Genomic DNA, 22,111 nt, shown 5'->3' with positions numbered 1-22,111 from the left:
AATAAATTAATATACCAACAATAGAAAAAAATTACAAACACAGTATATATATTTATTTTGTATATATATTTATATTTATTAATATAATGACAATTATTATTATTATTATATTATGATATTAAACTTATAATATGATATTGCAATTGAACCACAAAAAAAATTATATGATAATAAAAATTATAAATAGTTTTGACTTTTAAAAAAAAATATATATATATTATTCAATATATAAATATTATATATATATATTCAAATTTGTAGCATAAAAGCTGTCTGCACTTTATGAAATTCATTGTTAAAAGTATCAAAACTATGGGTTTTATTAAGTGCCGCACTAGCTATACGTTGATTATTACGTTTATCGGCAATTTTATATAATAAATGATACAAATATTTAATATCTAAATCAACAGCTAACAGATAGGCCTTATCTAAGCTATCATTGCGTACTAAATGATAAAAATATCGTTTGGCTAACAAATGTATTTCATAGTTATATTGTTTCAATACGTTATCATCAATTGATACAATTGGCGATAAAAATGTAGCCAATGTTGTCTCCAATTGTGCTTCACGTTTACCATTAAACGGCTGTTTGATTAGATAATTGAATATATAGTTTAGGCAATAGTAGGCAATATCACTGTATCGGTTCCAGGGTATTGTCTGTAAGCTGGCAATTGCTTCATCTGATTTATCTGAATCTTTTAGATAGTAATTAGTTAGTCCTTTACTATCCATTAGTATTGGAAATCTAATTAATCGTATATTTGGTAAACTATTTTCATCTAGAAATACCATCGATAATAGTGAATGATTGATATATTTAATATAAGTTAAACTATGGATATTATTATCATTAATTGTTTGCTGATGATGATGTTGATTATCATAATTGATGGCAATTGTATTAAAGGCATAGTCATAGACAGATATTTTTCCTAATTGATCGGTAACTGTAAATATGGCATCCAATGGATTCAATGTATAATCAAATGATTTCTGGGATGAATGCATTGAATAGAGAGCATTGTGTTGTATATTGAAAACAGCTATCGACTCGTCATCCAAAAGCATCACTACCTTATCTAATGCTTGGGTTAGTTGAGCTTTTAGGCAACATTTCAATAGTGGTATACGTATTGAATAGATTTGCTGAAGACATTCAATCGATTCATTTATTTCGTATAGACTGTAATTGACAACTGTTTGGCTATGAGATGATTGCTGTAGAAGTATCACTTGATTTTCATCCATTGTCGACAACAATATCTAATTATAGAGAGAAAGAGAGAGAGAGAGAGATAAAAAAATACACAAACAATACATTAATTTTTTTATATCTATTATAAGTTACATATATGTCACTTATATGGCTATATATATATATTAATATATAATATTATGTATATTATTTGATATATTAAAATATCACAATATATATAAATACAGTATATATCAAATGTCAATTAAAATATAACTATTTACTATAACTTATATATCATAATAATACTGTTTATATGTTAAATATCATTCAAATATATACAATACTTAATATTTTCTATATATTATTGAATATACGATAGAAAATTAATATATGATAATATATTGTATTTATTTCATAAAATACAATAAATTATCATTTAGTGTAATTGTTTTCGATCAATTATAAAAATTAAATAAGTTCACATAATTATATAAATAAATAAATTATTTATCATAATTTTAATTTAACTCTTTATCTAAATATAATTTAATACTTTGTGGTCAATAATATATAGAAAATATTAAGTATTATATATATATTTGAATGATATTTAACATATAAACAGTATTATGATATATAAGTTATATATATATATATTAATTATAAATTTAGTTAAAATTTTCATTTAAACAAAAAATAATTAAATACCTGAAATATATGACCAGAAATATAAGCATAGGATATGTAATTAAGTTTACGGGTAGTAGTTGTATCCAATGATACACTATAGACGAGTACGTTAGCCAATTGGCGGGTATTGGCTCTGGGTGCCGACCATGGACCAACACAATTGATGGCCGATTGCCACCAAACAATTAACTGATGGCCACTTTGGCTGACTATTAGATTACGGTCGACACGCCGACTGTTGGCACCACCATTACTACTACCACCACCAACGCCACACTCGAGATCAATGGTCGATATCTCAGTGTTTTTGTTGGTTAGTCTAAACTTTGTTGTTGTTGTCGCTGTCGCGGTCTTCATCTTCATCTTCGACTTTTGCTTTGACTTCTTGGTCTTATCGTTGCCGCCACGGCTACCGCTACCGATGCCGCCGCCGCCGCCAACCGATGATCTATTAATAGCTACTAATGTCAACTTGGATTGTGTATACGATATAACCATATAATTTTCATTTAAAATTATATTAACCATATGGTTATCGCTAGTTAATAATAATAATTTATTTGTTAAATATTTATCGATTACTATATTGATTATACAATAGGATTGCTGATCAAAATAGATGGTCCCAATGATGCCATTGCTGAAGACAATTACCAGACAATTATTATTATCAAACCATTCAATAGTTATTAAACGCCAATTGATCATCAATTGTTGTAATTGTTTTAATTTATTAGAAATTTTTTGTTTTTTCTTTTCATCAATTTTTTTACTACAACTAATATTTAGATAATTGTTGTCCAAAATATTTAATACTTTTAATTTTAATAACATTTTTGTTGTTGTTGTTAATTATAACAATTTTAACTTTATATATACTTATAATTATTTAATTAAATATACACAAATAAAATTTTTATTATTAATATTATCAATAATATTATTATTATATATAAATAAATTTTTATATATATTTATCGTAATATCACATATTTTAGAAATTATTAATTTTTTTATTAACACAATTTATATATATATTTATATATATTCAATATATCGCAAAATTAATAAACGAAATGCGTTAGCAATAAATCAAAAAACTTTTTTTTTGATGATAACAGATATATATGTTTTTTATTGATTTGATAAAAATTTTTATGTATTAAACTTATTTAATAATATATATATATATATTTGAAAATTCAGTATTTATTATTGTATTAAATTGTATTAAATAATTGTGAGTTCAACAACAACATGAAAAAAATGTTGACAATAATATACTGTCAAATATTTAAAAAAAAACAAAATTACATGAATACCTGTACTTTATTTATTTATTTTTTAAGTATCCATAATATGTTTTTACTAATCTCTTATTATGTGAAATGTCTGGTATTTTAATAATAATAATAACAACAAATGTGATGATATATACAGAAAGAAAGAAAGAGAGAGAGAGAGAGAGAGAGAGAGAGAGAGAGAGAGAGAGAGAGAGAGAGAGTAAACCAGTTTTTGGTTATAAAAATAGCTCTCTTTTGTCGACTAAAGTCAATGTTTAGATGAGAAGCCCTTCACCTTTAAAATCATTTTATATATAAAAAAAAATTAAATTCAAGTTTTTTTTAAAAGTTTATATAATATTTTAATAAAACATTGAACAATAAAAATTAGGGTTTAATTTAAACAAATTAATAATTACATAATTAACAACAATTAACAACAACAACAAAAATCGTCAAACAATTACTTAAATATAAAACTTTTATATATTTAATATATATTTAATAATTAATTATAGCTTTATTAGATTATTATAATTAATTGATTGTAAATGAATTTTATGTAGATTTTAATTAATTAAATATTTTCTAAGTATATCATGATATATGATAGTACTAGCGATAAAAAATAAAAATTTAAAAACAATTTTATTAAAACATTTATAGTTAGTTATAAATTATAACTTATATTAATATTAGATTTTTAAAGAAAAAAAACTTTTTGAAACATTATCTACCAATTGTAGTAAAAACATTGGAAAATAACTAGTAGTCAATAATAATAATAATTTGATAACATTTTTATAAATAAAATAAATTACACATACATTATAATAATATAAAAATAAATATTTATAAATATATTTAGTATATCATATATATATTTAAATGATAATCTGGGGATTTTAAAAAGCTATTTTAAAATACTAAATACTATAACATATATAAATTGCAAATATTTAATAATAATATAAACATAATTTTTTTTTATAATTATAATATAAATAAAATATTAACCATAAATATTAAAACATAGAAAAATTATTTGCTATTAAAATAATAAAAATAGTATAAATATAAATTTTTTCCAATAAAGAAAAAATTATAAAAAAAAACAAAAACATAAAATTTTTTAATAACTATTAAATCCATATAATTATCAAAAAAATTATTATTATTAAAAAATTTTAAGCATGCTAATTTTGTGACTATAGCTAACTTTTAAATTGACTGGTGGGGGGGGGGTGGGGTACGCCACCTAATGTTATCTATAGGCAACATTATAGCCACATATTTAACACAAAAAAAAAATCATTGTCACTATATACAGATAGGGAGGTTAGTTGAGAGTGGGCGGGTAAGTGGGTGTCCATACCTAAAGTTTAATATACTATATATACAGTATATTAATTGTATTGTTTTTTTTTTTAGAGGGTCTCTACTGTGGTATTCAATCAAACAATGCTTTTTTGTTGATTTAAATGCTTTATCATCATTGATATAGGATTGCCGTCATTGATGTTAAATAATGTATTAATAAATAACTGGTATTTTACTACACTATTACTAGGGGTATAGAAAGAGAGAGAGAGAGAGAGAGAAAACACATTTTCCAATGTATTTCCAATACAACTATATATATATATATAATGTATTTATATATATATACTGTATATTAAACGTTGTTTTTAAAATGCGAAGTCATTTTGTTGTATTACAATCTCAACACACAAATGAAATGTATGTATCATTCAATTGAATGAATGAATGGTTTTTTATATTAATATTAATATTATAAATGGATTGAAAACATTGAAACACACAATAGTTTTAGTAGTTTTTTTTAATTGCAATTTAAATAGCAATCAATTGAATTGAATTCAATAGTTGTTAATTGAAAATAAGATAATAAATAATACAAAAAAATCAATCACTCGTGAGGTGTGTATGTGTGGACACATCATATCTTAACGACGACTACTATCAGCACATTTTGATGACAACAACAACCGACTGGTTATTGAAGAACAAGTAGAAGAAGAAGAAAAGCCATGATTTCATTGTATGTATTTTATGATATCAATTGATGTGACAATATGGATGATAACTGATCCCCAATGTCTTGAATTATTATTCAAACAGATTATCGTTGTTGTCATCATAATCATTAAAAAAAAAGTCGTTTAACAAATCGTCAGTCACGACGACCACGACAACAACCGACATGAAGATCGACAGAAGCAAATCAAAGAAGAGTTCGTCCGAAGTGGTAATGATTAGTATTGTTATTGTTGTTGTCGTCAATCAATTGATTCATTTAATTAATTAATTCATTAATTGTTTTTCAAAGCCGGCCGACTGTAAGGCACTCATCGATAGGCTGAAGGCGTGTACAGAAACCGAGTTATTGGTCGAACTGAAGAATATTAAGTCATGGAATTGTGGAAAAGTAATGATATCTTATAAGCAATGGTTGTCTTTTAATCGGTTATATATTATCTTATTTTTTTTTTGTCACTTTTAGTGTGAACTCTACCATTGGATTGATGTACTCGACATCTTTGACTCGATACTCGAGTCGTGTTGTTTTCGTCAAAACGAAAGCCAATGGTCACTGCCGGTCGATGAGGCCAACAATGAAACTGTAAATATCAATTCAATAGTCAATATAACCCATTGAACTGATGATAATTATCTTTCAATTTGTTTGTTTTTTCATCTACTAGAAGAAAGAGCTCCTAATGAACATAATTATGTTTACGGCTCTACTAATTGAACACTCATTTTCGAGACATCTGTACAATTCAATGGAGGTTTGTTTGATTGTTTGGATGACTAAATGGACTAAAATTTTTGATTTGTTTTAATACCAATTGGATCAATTGATTTTTTTGTTGTTGATGTATTGTTTGTTTGTTTTTTGAAATTTTTAAAAATAGCATTTAATAACACTATTGTCATCGCGAGACATGCAAATAGTCTTAGCCGTATTAAATCTACTCTATGTCTTCAGCAAGAGATCTAATTTTATATCACGAATAAGTACCGAAAAACGACAGGCATTACTCATACGATTGACATATCTGGCAGAGGTTTGTCTTATTTTTTGTTTGTTTGTTATTGTCTATTGTCTATCACTTAACTGATCACTTTTTTTCGGCGGCACTATAAGAGTTAGTTGATTAATGAAATTAAAACCATTAATTCAATTGTTTAAAACAGTGCCGTAAATTAGTAGTTGTCTATAGAGTTTGGCACAGATGTAGAGATCATTTGAATGTCTTTATTTCCGACTGAAACTTACTCTAACATATGATTTGTTTGTTTTTTTTAAATATACCAGAATTGGGGCGGAAAAGAAAACGGTTTCGGTTTAGCCGAATGCTGTCAAAACCTACCGATGTCTGCATTTCCATCCAGTGCTACGACACTTCATTTTGAATACTTTAGTGATTCGGATCCGACAAATACGAAGAAAAATACTTCATCATTGAATGTCATTCATATTGATAGTATCGATCAATTGGACAAAACATTGGCACAGATTATGGAAGAGATGGACGACTCGTATAAGATTCCTGTCGACAAACAGATGCTATTGTTTACACATCTAAGACTAGCGAAAAGTTTTTCAAATTATAAGCAACGTCTTCAGTGCGTTCAGGCGAGACTACAGGCCTTATCCATAATTGGTATGTTATTGTTGTTGTTGTTGTTCACCTGATTTGATCCATTATTTATTTTTTTGATGATATTTTCATATTTGTATATATTTTTTTCTGTATATAGTTTACTGTCAAGCGATGTCATTACAAGACAATGCGGCATCACTTCTCTATAATGGACTAATTGAAGAATTAGTAGACGTATTGGAATTAAAAGACAACAATTTAATTGTATTTTTTTTTTAATTATATTATATTAATTGTTTAATTATAGTTTTTTTAACTCAATAATTAAATTTATATTTTGTTTGTGAATCTATTAGGAGATAAAAGCCGCCTCTTTAAGGACGTTAACATCTATTATACATTTAGATAGAAATTCAAAGTTTGTATAGATTTTATTGTTGTTGAGTTTATTAGTAAATTTTGAATAATAATTGATTCAAATTATTGTCCCAACAATTATAGATTAAATACGATTATTGACGTAACGGGAGCCGCCTCTTATCACGGCTTTTTGCCGGCACTGGTACGCAGTTGTATTCAGGCGCTCATCGATGGTAACACCGATCTATTTCCACTGCCATTTGCAACGGCATTATTTTCATTTCTATATCATTTGGCCAGTTATGAAAACGGTATGTGTATATAAGCACTGGTGGTTTGAATCGGGTTGTCATTAAAAAAATTTATTGTATTTTTAGGAGGCGAAGCTTTAGTCCAGTGCGGAATGATGGAGTCATTGCTTAAAGTGATCAACTGGAAGGGTACCGAATCGGAACACATTACGGTAATTATTTGTTACCATAATTACCGATAGAAAGAGAGAGAGAGAGAGAAACGAAAAAAAATGTTTACCGATTTGTTTTTTTTATCTAAAATTGTTTGACTTCTATAATAACGGGTTTTTTTGTTGTGTTTATTATTTACCGATAGTTCGTGACTCGAGCCGTCAGAGTTATAGATCTCATAACAAACCTCGATATGACTGCCTTTCAGTCTCATTCTGGTCTCAATGCGTTTGTTCAACGATTGGAGGTTTGGATTAAAAAATTTTTTTAGTTAAATTATCGGTAAAATAAATATCTATTTATTTATTTATTAATTTTCAGTACGAGGTTGACATTTGCCGAATTGAACAACCGTTTGTCATTGAAGTGGCCGCCACTAGACGCGAATCAACCGAAGCCCTACTAAATGAATCGCTAATGTCCACCAATTGCGGTGATATACCCATGGAAGTCGATTCGACTGGTGCTGGTGGTGGTAGTAGTAGTAGTCATAATGTCGATGATATTAGCGGTAATCCAAGTACTTCTGGAACGACATCAATAGTAATAGATCAGCCCATCAAAGATATACAATGTTATCCACAAAGAGCGGCATTACTGAAATCGATGCTCAACTTTTTGAAGAAAGCCATTCAGGATCCGGCATTTGCTGATACTATACGACACTGTAATTACTTAATTAATTAGTAAATTGTTTGAAAAATATTTACCGATAATTAATTTCGTTATTTATTTCATTATTAGTAATGTACGGCAATCTTCCGCGATCTTTGCGACACATCATCAGTAACGCCGAATACTACGGTCCGTCGCTATTCCTTTTAGCCACCGATGTCGTCACTGTCTATGTCTTTCAAGAACCATCACTGCTGTCATCGCTTCAGGAGAACGGTCTAACCGATGTAGTCCTACACGCATTACTTGTCAAAGAAGTTCCCGCGACTCGCGAAGTGTTGGCCTCTTTACCGAACGTATTCAGTGCCCTATGTCTGAACAGTCGCGGTCTCGAGGCGTTTGTCGCCTGCAAGCCATTCGAGCGTCTATTCAAAGTGCTTCTGTCGGCCGATTATTTGCCAGCAATGCGTCGCCGCAGAAGTAGTGATCCAATGGGTGATACCGCTTCAAACTTAGGCAATGCTATGGACGAACTGATGAGACATCAGCCAAGTCTGAGGACAGATGCAACGTCTGCTATAATCAAAGTATTGTTTGTCTGATATATTTAATGTTATAATTTGTATTTAATTATTGTATTGATTCAAAAAAAATTAGTTACTCGAAGAGCTCTGCCTATTGGGAACTGATCCCAATTATGTCTGCTCTAAGCCGACAGCAAAATCAAACGATACGAACGGCAGTGGCGTCGGCGGCGCCAACAACAACGATGTCGTACGTAATAATAACACACCAGTCGGTAACGAAGTCGGTTCTTCAGATGAAGAAGAAGAGGAAGACGACGACGCGACCAATGCTGCCACTGCTTTGACATTGAAAACCAATGGCAACGGCGGCACTAGTAGTGACGCCAAAACGCCAGTTCCACTCGTTGACTATATATTGAATGTGGTTAGTAGTAGTAGTAGTAGTAATGTTTGAATTTTAATTGAAAATTATTTAATTGTTAATTGCTTTTGAATTTAATTATTGTTTTCAATTGTTCTCAATCTTCAGATGCGTTTTGTTGACGCCATTCTAAGCAATAATTCAACTGACGATCATTGCCGGGAATTTGTCAAACAAAACGGATTGACACCGTTGCTGAATATTCTTCAATTACCTAATCTTCCCATTGATTTTTCAATGTCACCGGCCTGTCTATCGGTGGCCAGTGTTTGCAAATCCATATTGAATTTGGCACACGAACGACAAGTACTAACCCTTGGCTTAAACGCACTCAATCAAGTGCTCGAAAAGTTAGATCTACTACATCGGCCACTCGATCCACCCGGCGGTAGTGTACTACTAGAAGAACTGGTTCTGGCTTCGGGTAACATCAATAGCGATCCTTTTCAGACATCATCGCTAACACCGCTATTGCACGCCATGTCGGCCGCCCACGCCTACATACTGATGTTTGTGCACGTATGCCGTACCGGCCAAAGTGATATACGTAATCTATCGATTACCCACTGGGGCTCCAAACTGGGCCTAACTGTCCTCCAAGGACTCAGCCGACTCTACACGTCACTCGTTTGGGAAAGTACTGTACTGTTGGCTCTCTGTTCCGAATCTTCGGCCAATGCTAACTGGCAGTTTGGTCGACACCAACTGGAACGGCTTACCAGTGCTCTGAATCTGAACGATACAGATGTTATTGTTGCCGTCGAAATCAGTGATACGGATGCGAATGGCGGCGCCGGTGCTGCCCTTTCATCGGCCACCACTTCGACCGCTACTAACATGGAAGTCGACGATACCAATGACATGACGCCCACCACCGCCTCCTCGGCTGCCGCTGCCGAAGCAATTAAGAAAAATAAGACTAAGAGTCCGAACAGTAGTAGTAGTACTCAATCATCAAAAATGACAGCTCAACAAAAACAGATTAAACCATTGTTGACCAGTGCCTCGCGACTTGGCCGGGCATTGGCCGAACTATTTGGCCTTCTCGTCAAAGTATGTTATTTATAGATAGTTTTTTTTGAGAGGTAAAAGTGTTTGTATTTAAATTATATCATTTTTGTTGTTGTTGTCGTGGATAGCTATGTGTTGGATCTCCTATAAGACATCGTCGTAGTCATCATAACGTTCAAAATCAGCCGTCAGTGCCTTCGGTTTCGGCCCGCAATGTCGCTAAATCGTTAACAAAACTTCTTGCTAGTGGTCTTTCATGGCAACCTCCCTCAACGTCACCTATTCCAAAGTTTAGGTGAGTTTTTTTAGTGGTGGGTGTGTGTAGGAGGGGGGGTTGGGTGGTAAAATTACCCCCATATATTTTTGGCATTAGGTATCTCCCCAATTACAAACCTAATTGTTTTGGTGGTCGTAATCAATGCCTATAATAAATAGCATTCATAGCATCGTTGCTTAAGTTTTTTAATATTTTAATTGAAACTTAAGCTGGAATTCGTATAATGCGATAATTTTTTTTTAATTATAATTAATTTAATTAATTATATATATATATATTACTTATAAATTTAATTATTAATTAATTTTTTATTATTTTAATCAATTAATTAGATTAACATTTTATATATGTTCGGTTGGTTTTACGTCTCCCATGTTGTTTGACGATCGAAAACATCCCTATCATCTGATGCTCCAGAAGTTTGTTATGTGTGGCGGTCAGGACGCCTTTTTTAAGTAATTATTAACAAACAATTGAACGGGTAATTAATTACCGGCTATTAATAATAATTATATATATTTATTTTAGTACATTTAAATGGGCCATCACCCAAGACGGTCTAGTGCCTCCGGTCCAGGGTCTCGAGCACCCGGACCTACCGGAAGGTGCCGGCGAGTTTCTCGACTCGTGGCTAATGCTATTGGAAAAGATGGTCAATCCGCGTATGGTATTGGAATCTCCCCATACAATGCCGGCCACCAAAACGCCACAGTCGGGCGATTTTGAACCGTTCAATGCCGTTCAGTATCTTATACGAACCCATCGGGTTAGTAGTAGTAATAGTAGTACCGGTAGCTAATGCCGGATATTTATATGGTAGGGTTAGCTATAATATTAAAACTTTTTTTTATTATCATTTGTTACGATATTTCTAGCGGGCCTTTGAATGTATATGTCATCTATGGGACAAAAAGCCGCTGAAAGTACACGGCGAACGAATGTCCGAATCGATTCTAGCAATTCTGTGTCATATTCTTAAAGGAGAGGCTATTATTCAAGAAAAATTGGCCAAAGAAAAGGAGACGACAACGACATCATCATCGACTACGACACCTACTGTTACCACTACTACCACCAGCAGTGCTAATAATGCTACCACTACTAGTTCAACCAATACGACAACAACTACCAGTGCTAATGCAGCCGCAGCGGCTGCTGCGGCCGCCGCTGCCAATCCTGTAGCTGCAGCAGCAGCAGCTCCTAATCTGGCACCTGTTGGTACCGGTGCCCCCAATCGCCCGACAGGTCGTATCAATGAAATCGACGATCAGGGTATTAATTCCGAAAATCTTCAACAACTGGTCGATATGGGTTTCGCCCGGGAATTGGCAATCGATGCACTGATGCAAACCAATAGTCTGGAACAGGCAACCGATTATCTGCTCAGTCATCCGGGACCGCTTAGATCGACACCGGTATGTAATTTTTTCACCCAATTGTGTAATTTCCCCACTACTCTACACATATCAGAGGCCAATTATCTGCCATTAATTATCCATACGATAGTTGAGATCCAAAAATGTGTAAAATTATATAAAGATATTGAGAATCAATTAATTGAATTTTTTTGTTTAATCGATTGTTAAAATTTATCACACATTTAATCTATAAAAAAATAAATAATTATTTTTAAAGGGATTGCCAACTGACTGGGATATGTCCGAAGAGGATCAGATGATGAGAGCCATTGCCATGTCGTTGGGCGAAAACATTACCGTCAACGACGAAGAAGGTGACACTGCAACGACTAGCGGCGACCAGTCCGTCGAAATCAAATTGGTTAACGAAGAACCGATAAACAAAGAACTACTGGATTCGTTTACCGGTGATATACTATCCGGTTGTCTACGATTGTTGGATACACTGCCCGATACTGTTTACCGAATATGCGATCTGTTACTGGCTGTTGCCCAACGCAACGGTGATAAATGGTGTTCGCAAATGATATCGCATTTGTTGAGCGAAATCAGTCTGAATGTAACGAAACTAATCGAAAGTACCGGTTATATGCGCGACGCCGATAAACGATCGGTTACCGAATGGGCCTCACAAGTGGCTCAGATACCCGAAGCGTCGAAAGCGGCCGCACGGATCCATTTGTTTACCCTGTTATTTGAAGAACTACGACATCAATGTGCGTTCAACTTTTCCAAAGCCAATATCATCGACGATATGGTAATACTACTCGAAAAGGCTCACCATTTGATGAGTCTGGTGGCCAACAATAACAAAAACAATGTGATAACACCTAAATGGTTGGCACCGTTGATACTGTTAATTGATTTGTATGATAAAGCGGCCATTGCCTCGTCCCGGAGGACACCCTTATTGAAGGCTACGAAACGATTGTGGAAATGGTTTGACGACCGTACTGGTCGCTGGTCAGCCTATGTAGCCGCAAATAACAAAGCTATTGACGAAGCCTATAAAAATGGCGAACAAGTTATCCGATTTTCGGCCGGTCGTCGTCGATATACTGTTCAATTGTCGACAATGGTTCAGATTAACGAAGAAACTGGCAATTGGCGACCGATTATGTTTGTTGTGGACGAGTCAGCTAAACAATCAAATGATGATAATAACAGTAGTGACCTCACAAAAAGTGGTGGCCAACAATCGGATACCGAAAAACTGACACCAGTTATCGAATCCAGACACTGTCAGTCGTTGATTACGACTTTGGTCGGCTTTATCAACATACCTGTCGAAGCCGATACTTTGCACGCCGTTATGCGACTGTGTCTTCGTCTAACACGTAATAACGAAACTGCGGCCTTGTTTGCCGAACAGGGAGGCGTTCGGGCTGTCCTACAGTTGACTCAGGCGTCGGCTTTCACCGGTTTTACATCACTGGCCACACTCATAATCAGACACGTACTCGAAGACCCCTATACTTTACGACAGACAATGGAAAAAGTGATTCGTATGCAAACACATCATTCGCCGCTCGCTTGCCGTGAAATGCATTACATTATGCGTGTGTTGGGTCCGGCCGCCTGTCGTGACGACAAACTGTTCATCGAAATGGCCAAATCTGTACTGCGAATCAATCTGATACCACTGACCAAACGTGAAGAAGAAGATCCCCGAGCATTGAACTCTAATTCGACACAATTTCTCAAAGTATTACCGGGAAAACTGTCAGTTAACGAACAGATGAATACCAGCACTTCATCCTCAGTCACCAACACATCAAACATTAGTCGCGAAGTTATATGCGATCTATTGAATGCACTGACCGTAAAATCGGCCAACAATTCAGCCGACAACGAAACAGCGGTTGTTAACACTCAAATAAACAGTGCCGTCAGTACCACTGTCAGCCAGATTATCAATCGTGACGCCAGTGCCGATATGATACAAGCCGACGATACGGACGAAATATCCAACGATAACGATGTCGCCTCGTCCACTACGACCACTCCGCCAGCGGAACAACAGTTGAAAACTGCTACAGTTCTCAATGTTCTGACTGCCGATGAAGAGGCTAACAATAAGAAAAGTCGTATACTGTTGACACAGTCGCTGATATTGAGACTATTAGCCGAATTGACCCGATCTTACAATATTGTTGCCAAAGCTATCTGCGATCACATCTATACAAGTGGTTTGTATTTTCATCCGAAGTTTATTGTTGTTTGAATTGATTGTTAATTTATTGATTGATTAATTGTTTTTCTACTTCTTTTGTTTTTAAGGTCAATCAGAGCTCATAACCGAAGAATGCACTGCACTGTCGTTCATATTGGATCATCTGTTACCGCCGACACAGACAATCGGCGATCGCGATTGTTCCGCACTATCACGTGTACTATTTGCTGCCCTGGCATCGGCCACTCATACACCCGAAGTTCAGCAAAGTTTAGTCAACGAAGTCAAGTCGGCACTACATCGGACTCTTATTCTGAACGAATCCAACGAAAAACACGCTAAGATTCAGGCGCTGACTTCGCTGATCAGTACAATGATCGAGTCGTGTCCGGCACCGACAACTGCTTCGTCGTCATCGTCGCAACAGAATATCCAGAATTCGTTGCGCAGTCAGACCAGTCTGATGAACGGTATCGTCAAAAATCTATTACGCCGCGGACTGGTTACCGATTTGGCCCGCGTTACCCATTCACTGGACTTGTCATCACCGAATATGGCCCAAACAGTGAATGCAACTCTGAAACCGTTGGAAACACTGTCACGGATTGTCAACATTCCGCCACAAATTGCACTGAAAAGCGGTGGCAAATCTATGTTCAAATCAGAACAAAACAATACAAACGCTGAGGCCATGGAAGAAGATGTTGTTGTGGCCACCAATCTGAACAATTCACAAACGGCTACATTTTCCACACAGACATTATCGTCGGAAGTCAATCATCAACCGAACAACAATGAAACTACTGGTGTACTACTACCGAACGGTAACTCGTTTGCCGATAATCAAAATGAATCGAATAATGTCGGCGACGATATTGGCGGCAATTTTGTGGCCACCGAAGTGGCTGAAGTCGACGATACTGTCGAACAGGAACAAGAAGCCTATGTTCTGGACAGTCTTTGCGAATTTAATGATTCAGTTCATCCGCGTAGCGGAACCTTTACTTCGGACGGTATTCGTACGGATGACGATGAAGAAGATCAACATAACGACGATATTGAACACGAAGACAATGCCGAACACCACTCCGAACATCACGACAATGTAATCAATTCGAATGGTGCCGAAAGCGAAAGTGGAGACGACTCGCAAAGTGATGACGACGACGATGATGAAGATGGCAGCGCTGCCGATGAAGAACGTGACGACGATGATGATGACGATGACGACGAAGATGATGAACACATTGATGACGACGACGACGATGAAGATCCCGAGGAAGATGATGAAGTATCGGCTTATGTCGAACCCGACGATATTGGCGAACATGTATTCCGTTATCACGATCGAGACGATGGTCTGGTGTTTGATTTGGAAGAAATGTTTCCGGCTTCGGTACTACACGTTGGCGATCGTCTATCGACACTTCTGCCGATCATTGGTGACGAACAAACCAATGGAACCGATGCAACACAGCCAACAGTACCGCCGGCACCGGGAAACGTATCCATATCTCATCCGCTTCTTGTCCGCCACGGCGACAATGCCGGGGCTTCCGTACTGTCTCACAGCGCCAATACCAATGCCGGCACTGCCGGAATACTGACCAACCGATCGCATAGAGCCAATCGTCAGCGAATCTATAGACCATCGTTGGGTACCAGTGCTGCCAATCATCATAGTTGGCATTTGCCTACCACCAGACATCCGAATCCGCCAGCAATACTCCAACGTCTGTTGGGTCCAAATACGGCTCAAGATATACTACAGTTGACCAGTTCGTCGGGTTTGGGTGCCGGTTCGACATCGGCTCAAGTAATCCTAACGAGCAATGATCTGCATATATTGGCCACCGATGACGAACTGTTTGAATTGCAAAATCCTAATTCATTTGTTTCGGGAAATTCGAGTTCGACATTAGGCTCTGTGCCGTCGGCAATGCTCCGGTGGACAGAAGAATCGCGTGTCTTAGACGGCGATTCATTGCATGATTGTGTTTCGTTGATTAAGAAAGAAATCATCGACTGTCTGGAGAAACATCGCGACGACGAACTCAATGATAGAAGAGAAAAGAAGAAGAAAGAAGACGAAGAAAAACGATTAGCCGAAGAAAAGTCCAAATCAAATGAATCGGTGAAACCTGATAGCGAACAGGTAAACATGAGTACCGAGAAGTTGGCCGCTTCGCTGGTCGAACAAGTACTCGGACCGGCTTACCAGAGTTCGTCTGCCGCCGCCGCCAATAACCGAACGGCTGGTCTGGCCGACGACGATGTTGCCGAAGTTTCGCCAGCCGTTTCAATGGAAGTAACCGAAACTGCGTCGACAAACGGAGACTTTAGTAGCATTCAAAATGACAACGAAGTTACCGAAATGGTGTGCACTGAAACTCAAGTAATACCCGATATGCCTGAGATGAACGCTTTTGACCAACGAATCCAAATGGTTATCAACGACCGAATCGAAATGGATATCAATAACGATAATGATGTCGATGACGACGACGATGATGTCGACGATGGTGTTGATGATGATGATGACGACGAAACAAATCAATCGTCACTTAGTGAACAACAACATCAGCAGCCAATTATGCCATCACTGAATCCATTATTGCAACCAATTGATACACAACAACAACACACTAATACGACTAACCCACCCGATAGACCGCCGCCGCCTGTCCACTACGAACAGGACAGCGATGTCGGCAATGCTATTACACCTGAAGATCTATCAACGATGACCAATACAAGTAGCGAAGGTTTGAACAACAATATGGTAGCCATCGGCGATGAGAGCCAAACACATACTACATCGACTACTTCTATCGAATCGATTGTACCATCGCTGACACCGACTATAATAGCACCGACGCAGCCGCCACCCCAACAAATCCAGACTATTGGCGAAGCACTACTTGCCCAACAACTACAACAACCTGTTGACGATCTATTGAGTGCAACAATTAATGCGCCAAACAATATAAATACAGGTAATTGATTGTGTAATTTAAAATTACATAACCGTAAATGTATCGGTAATTGATTTTTTATTTTTGTCTCGCCTCCCCCACCCCCCAGAACCAGATATTCCCGAAGGTGTTGATCCATCATTTTTGGCAGCTTTGCCCGAAAATATTCGCCAAGAAGTTATTGCCGAACATTTGCGTCTCCAGCGTCTGCAACAACAGCGGACCACTGCCGCCAACATTACAACCACTCAGGCCTCGAGCAGTGCCCAGAGTAGCAACACATTTACCGAAGTTAATCCCGAATTTTTAGCCGCTTTGCCGCCCAATATACAGGAAGAGGTGTTGGCCCAGCAGCGGGCCGAACAACAGCGTATTGCTCAACAAACGGCCAATCCGGACACACCGGTAGACGCCGGTAGTTTTATTGGTACATTGCCGCCGAGTTTGCGGCGCCAAGTTTTGGCCGATATGGACGACAGTCAACTGGCACTGTTGCCGCCCGATGTGGCCACCGAAGCTCAAGCACTGCGCCAGGAGTTGGAGGCCAGACACAGGCAAATGCAGGAGCGCTTCTTCTCGAGTCACGCCGGAACTGCTTTGTCTCGTATTCTTCGTACAGCAGGTAACGACATTTAATAACAATAATTACCGATATTTTTAAAAAAATATACCGTAATTACCCGATAAAACTAATGAACTTGATTTTTGGTTAGCTACAGGTCGAATGGGTGGTACCCGATATACTATACATACAGTACCGCCTGGCCAGTGGCCATGGAATATTGGCCGATCGGGTGCCGGCGGTAGTAATCTGAATGCCAGTTCCAGTGTTAACGCTCATCGGCCGACATTTACAAGCAGTCGTTTCAAAGGCCGACAATTGCTCGATAACGAAGCCCTATCCTGTCTGCTGATCCTATTGTTTGTCGAAGAACCCAAACTCAATACCATTCGTCTGCATCGTGTTCTACGTAATCTATGCTATCATATACCCACTCGACAGTGGGTCATACATTCGCTGTTGGCCATTATGGAGAAGACAAAAGAGCTCAAAGAGCTGACCAGCGAATCGACTCGTCCGCGCAAAGGAAGTAATGCCAGTTCGTCGACACAGAACCATAAGTATGGGATCAAATAAGTCTTTGATGTTTTTTATTGATTGATTGATTGATTACTAAACTAAACGGCCCAATGATTAGAAGCAAACACTGAGAGAGGGGTTCTGTAGGAGAACAGTGTTGGTGTTGTTTGTTAGAGTCGTTGTTTTTTTTCATCGAAAAACTTCGACTTTAATTAATAATATCCAATAGTTTTCTGAGAGAACTTATGGCTCTTCTGGATGTAGATTATGAGAGATGAGGGCCATTAAGAATCTATAGTTGAAACTAAATCTATTGGATCTGATAATTGATTTCTAATTTTTAATTTTATCTATTTGTTTGTTTGTTTGTTTAACATCACACCAGAAGTGCCATTCATTCGAACTCTTCGTGGCTGTCCATCAGCTTAGACGCCGCACTCGGCTGTCGAACAAACGTATTTCAAGTCCAGAGAACCGGCGGTTCGTCGTCGGCCTCGTCGTCGTCGTCATCCAGCGCTAAAAAGAGTGGCAGTTCTTGCGGCCCAAGTGTAAGCACTATTACCATTCATCCGCAGGCAGCGCCGTTGGTCTGCCGGCACGTATTGGACACACTGATAGCTTTGGCCAAATCGTTTCCCAATCATTTTCTGCCCGACGCTCATCAAATGTCTGCCGGCGTCGTCACTGCCAAGACTGACGACTCCTCTGCTGCTTCTGCTGCTGCTGTTCCGACTACTCCTTCCTCGTCTTCTTCTTCATCATCAAAAGGTGTTACCGATTTCTGGGACGTATTGGTTAAACTGGATTCCAGTAGTAATAGTCGTAAAGGAAAGAGTGTATTGAAAAGTCAAAGTATGTGTATGTATATTATGGTAATCATAATAATAATAATAATTAATTAATTATTTGCTTATTATAGGTATGTCCGGTCTAAACACATCCCAGACCACCGATCCGGACGCGAGCCAATGCAATGTCGAACCGTCTCCAATGTCTAACATAATCTGTTTGCTATCGCATTCGGTAATCAAACGAAGTTCAATGCTTACCGATCGGTTGTTGCGTCTGTTGGCACTAATATCGTTGGCATTGCCGGCAAATGAAACTACTTTACGCCAATCGCAGCCATTGATACCATCTACCTCTACATCAACAGCTGCTGCTTCAGCACCAGTAGTAGTGACCACAGCTAACACTGAGATGACAGTTGATTCGAGAGTCGCCGCCAATGCCGCTGCCGATACTAACGAACTGTCCAACGATACGAATAGCGATAATGTATTAAACGATAAAAAGAGCAACATTTCTATCGGCGACACATCTTCGTCCACGTCATCACTGGAAACGAAAATCGAAAAGATTATAGCGTCTGAAGAACAACTCAAACTGGCCGTCGATGTACTGACATCTAAGTCGTGTTCGGAAGAAGGCCTCGAAGATGCCACTGCTCTACTGTTGCGACTGTCGCGCAGCTGCGGTACCACTCGGGGTGCAGTACTTCGCCTATTACTTCGTGGCGCACAAGAACTGGGTTCAGTTGTCTGCCAACACATCGACAGTCTAGTACAAGAACTGAAGGCACTGAATGCCAACATTTCCGAATCGATTGCCAACGACCCGGACAGTCAGAGTCCCGAAAAGATGGGCAAAGGTCTGTTTCAGGACCGCTTTACCAACACTTTGGTTGTCATTACGGCGCCGTCTAATGTCAAACATAATATAACGGCCCGTGAGGTACAGCTACCGTCGATGTCCGCCCTGACATCGAAAGCCTCGAGTCAATCGTTTTTTCTAAGAATACTGAAAGTGATAATCCAATTGCGGGAAACTATTAGACATCAAAAGACTAAGAAGACAACACCACCGACAACAACAACAACAGATAACAACATTGCTATGGAAGTGGACGGTCAGGACGACAGTCTCAGTGGTGAACTACATCTGGAAGATCTGTGGGCAGCACTGAGTGCCTGTTTGCTCGAATTGGCCGACACACCCGATCATCACGCCGTACTTGTACTGCAGCCGGCCGTCGAGGCATTCTTTTTGGTTCACGCGACCGAAAAAGATCCGACCAAACGCCGCGACAACAAACACGAAACTCGTGACCAACAATTGGCTCACATTAATCGGGAAGTGGCACCACTGTCGCCGGCAGCGCCAGGCGATTCGTTGACTGGCGATCCGAACTCGACGGTTACCAATTTGCCGCCGGATACACAAAAATTTTTGACATTTGCCGAAACGCATCGCGTTGTTTTGAATCAAATTCTACGCCAATCGTCTACACCGCTGGCCGAAGGACCGTTTGCCGTACTGGTCGATCACACCCGTGTACTTGATTTCGATGTCAAGCGGCGCTATTTTCGCCAAGAATTGGAACGAACCGATGACGGCGCCCGACGTGAAGATCTTGCCGTTCATGTCCGACGGGAACACGTTTTCGAAGATTCGTTTCGCGAACTGCATCGTCGCGGTGCCGAAGAATGGAAAAATCGTTTCTATATTGTGTTCGAAGGCGAAGAAGGCCAGGACGCTGGCGGTCTACTACGGGAATGGTATACCATTATATCGCGCGAAATATTCAATCCGATGTACGCCTTGTTTACCACATCGCCGGGCGATCGGGTAACCTATATGATCAACAGTGCCAGTCATTGTAATTCAAATCATTTGAGTTATTTTAAATTTGTCGGCCGAGTCATTGCTAAGGCCATCTACGACAACAAACTACTCGAATGCTATTTCACCCGTTCCTTCTATAAGCATATACTGGGAAAACTTGTTAAGTATGTATTGTAGTCATCGATCAATCAATTGATCCAATATTATTGGTGACAATTGTTTTTTAATAATCTATTGTTTAATCACTGATTAACAGATACACTGATATGGAAAGCGAAGACTATGCCTTCTATCAGGGTTTGGTCTTTCTATTGGAACACGAAGTCCAAGATCTCGGCTACGAACTGACCTACAGTATCGAAATCCAAGAGTTCGGTGTTACCGAAGTACGCGATCTGAAACCAAATGGTCGCAACATACCGGTTACCGAAGAAGTCAAACACGAATACGTTCATCTGGTTTGCCAGGAAAAGATGACCGGATCTATTAAGAAACAGTTGAACGCCTTTCTCGAAGGTTTCTACGAAATTATACCGAAACGTTTTATATCGATATTCAACGAACAAGAACTGGAACTACTGATATCTGGTTTGCCTAATGTCGACATTGACGATCTGAAAGCGAACAGCGAATATCATAAATATCAGCAAAATTCGCTACAAATTCAATGGTTTTGGCGGGCGTTGCGCAGCTTTGACCAGGCCGATCGGGCCAAGTTTCTACAGTTTGTTACCGGCACGTCGAAAGTACCGCTCCAGGGTTTCGGTGCGCTGGAAGGTATGAACGGTTCGCAAAAGTTTCAGATACACCGGGACGACCGGTCCACCGATCGGCTGCCATCTGCACATACGTGGTATGTATTCATATATATAGTTAGTGATTGTGGTATTAATTGATTGATTGTTTTGTTTGTTGCACCGTTAGCTTTAACCAACTGGATCTGCCAGCCTATGAGACATACGACAAACTAAGACTAATGTTACTCAAAGCGATTCAAGAGTGCTCTGAAGGATTCGGTTTTGCCTAAAGAAAACAATTGATCACAAAAACCGATAACTTATTCATGTTTTGTTTAATTAAAAAAAAACAAAAATATTAATTAATTAATTAATTAATTAATTAATATTTATTATTATATGTTATTATATATATATATTAAACGTCTTAAAAAGCCTGTGATTTAAATAGTAAAACAAACAAAAAAAAATTTTATATTTTTCAAATTGAATAATAATTATTAATAATTAATAATAATAATTAATAATAATAATAATAATAAATAATAATAATTTCGATATATAAATAATTATATTATTAATTAATCAAAAATTAATTAATAATTATTACGAAAG

The 22,111-nt window shown here is 37.4% G+C and overlaps 2 protein-coding genes across 4 annotated transcripts; one reads left to right on the top strand and one right to left on the bottom strand.

Moving 5' to 3' along the window:
• Positions 1-249: 249 nt before the first annotated feature.
• LOC128966137 (WD repeat-containing and planar cell polarity effector protein fritz homolog) lies at positions 250-2,425 on the bottom strand. The gene is made up of 3 exons (XM_054312952.1): positions 1,916-2,425; positions 872-1,272; positions 250-778 (listed from the first exon to the last, which is right to left on the bottom strand). The coding sequence occupies exons 1-3, from the start codon at positions 2,423-2,425 to the stop codon at positions 250-252; spliced, it is 1,440 nt and encodes a 479-aa protein (XP_054168927.1).
• Positions 2,426-4,886: 2,461 nt separating this feature from the next.
• Positions 4,887-21,893, top strand: LOC128966064 (E3 ubiquitin-protein ligase HUWE1-like). 3 transcript variants are annotated; one of them, XM_054312869.1, is made up of 28 exons: positions 4,887-5,242; positions 5,323-5,449; positions 5,531-5,629; positions 5,705-5,824; positions 5,907-5,993; positions 6,120-6,272; positions 6,524-6,872; positions 6,970-7,076; positions 7,169-7,230; positions 7,314-7,483; positions 7,550-7,635; positions 7,782-7,883; positions 7,958-8,303; positions 8,381-8,838; positions 8,909-9,202; positions 9,308-10,252; positions 10,339-10,505; positions 10,820-10,942; positions 11,016-11,253; positions 11,363-11,902; positions 12,123-14,094; positions 14,186-17,074; positions 17,163-17,675; positions 17,773-18,175; positions 18,520-18,992; positions 19,054-20,923; positions 21,016-21,612; positions 21,684-21,893. In XM_054312869.1, exons 2-28 carry the CDS (start codon positions 5,405-5,407, stop codon positions 21,784-21,786), a joined length of 13,311 nt encoding a protein of 4,436 aa, XP_054168844.1. In that variant the 5' UTR covers positions 4,887-5,242; positions 5,323-5,404; the 3' UTR covers positions 21,787-21,893. The 3 variants fall into 3 exon arrangements, with proteins under 3 accessions (XP_054168844.1, XP_054168845.1, XP_054168843.1); XM_054312870.1 differs by having other exon boundaries at positions 17,767-18,175; positions 18,520-18,986; XM_054312868.1 differs by having other exon boundaries at positions 17,767-18,175.
• The last annotated feature ends 218 nt before the right edge of the window (positions 21,894-22,111 follow it).

The sequence above is a fragment of the Oppia nitens genome, unplaced genomic scaffold, assembly GCF_028296485.1.
Source record: "Oppia nitens isolate AA-2021 unplaced genomic scaffold, nextdenovo-longstitch-racon4-pilon3 scaffold19_pilon_pilon_pilon, whole genome shotgun sequence".
NCBI lineage: Eukaryota > Metazoa > Arthropoda > Arachnida > Sarcoptiformes > Oppiidae > Oppia > Oppia nitens.
The sequence above is the reverse complement of the archived record's forward strand: the minus strand, read 5'-3'. Positions and strand labels throughout refer to the sequence as shown.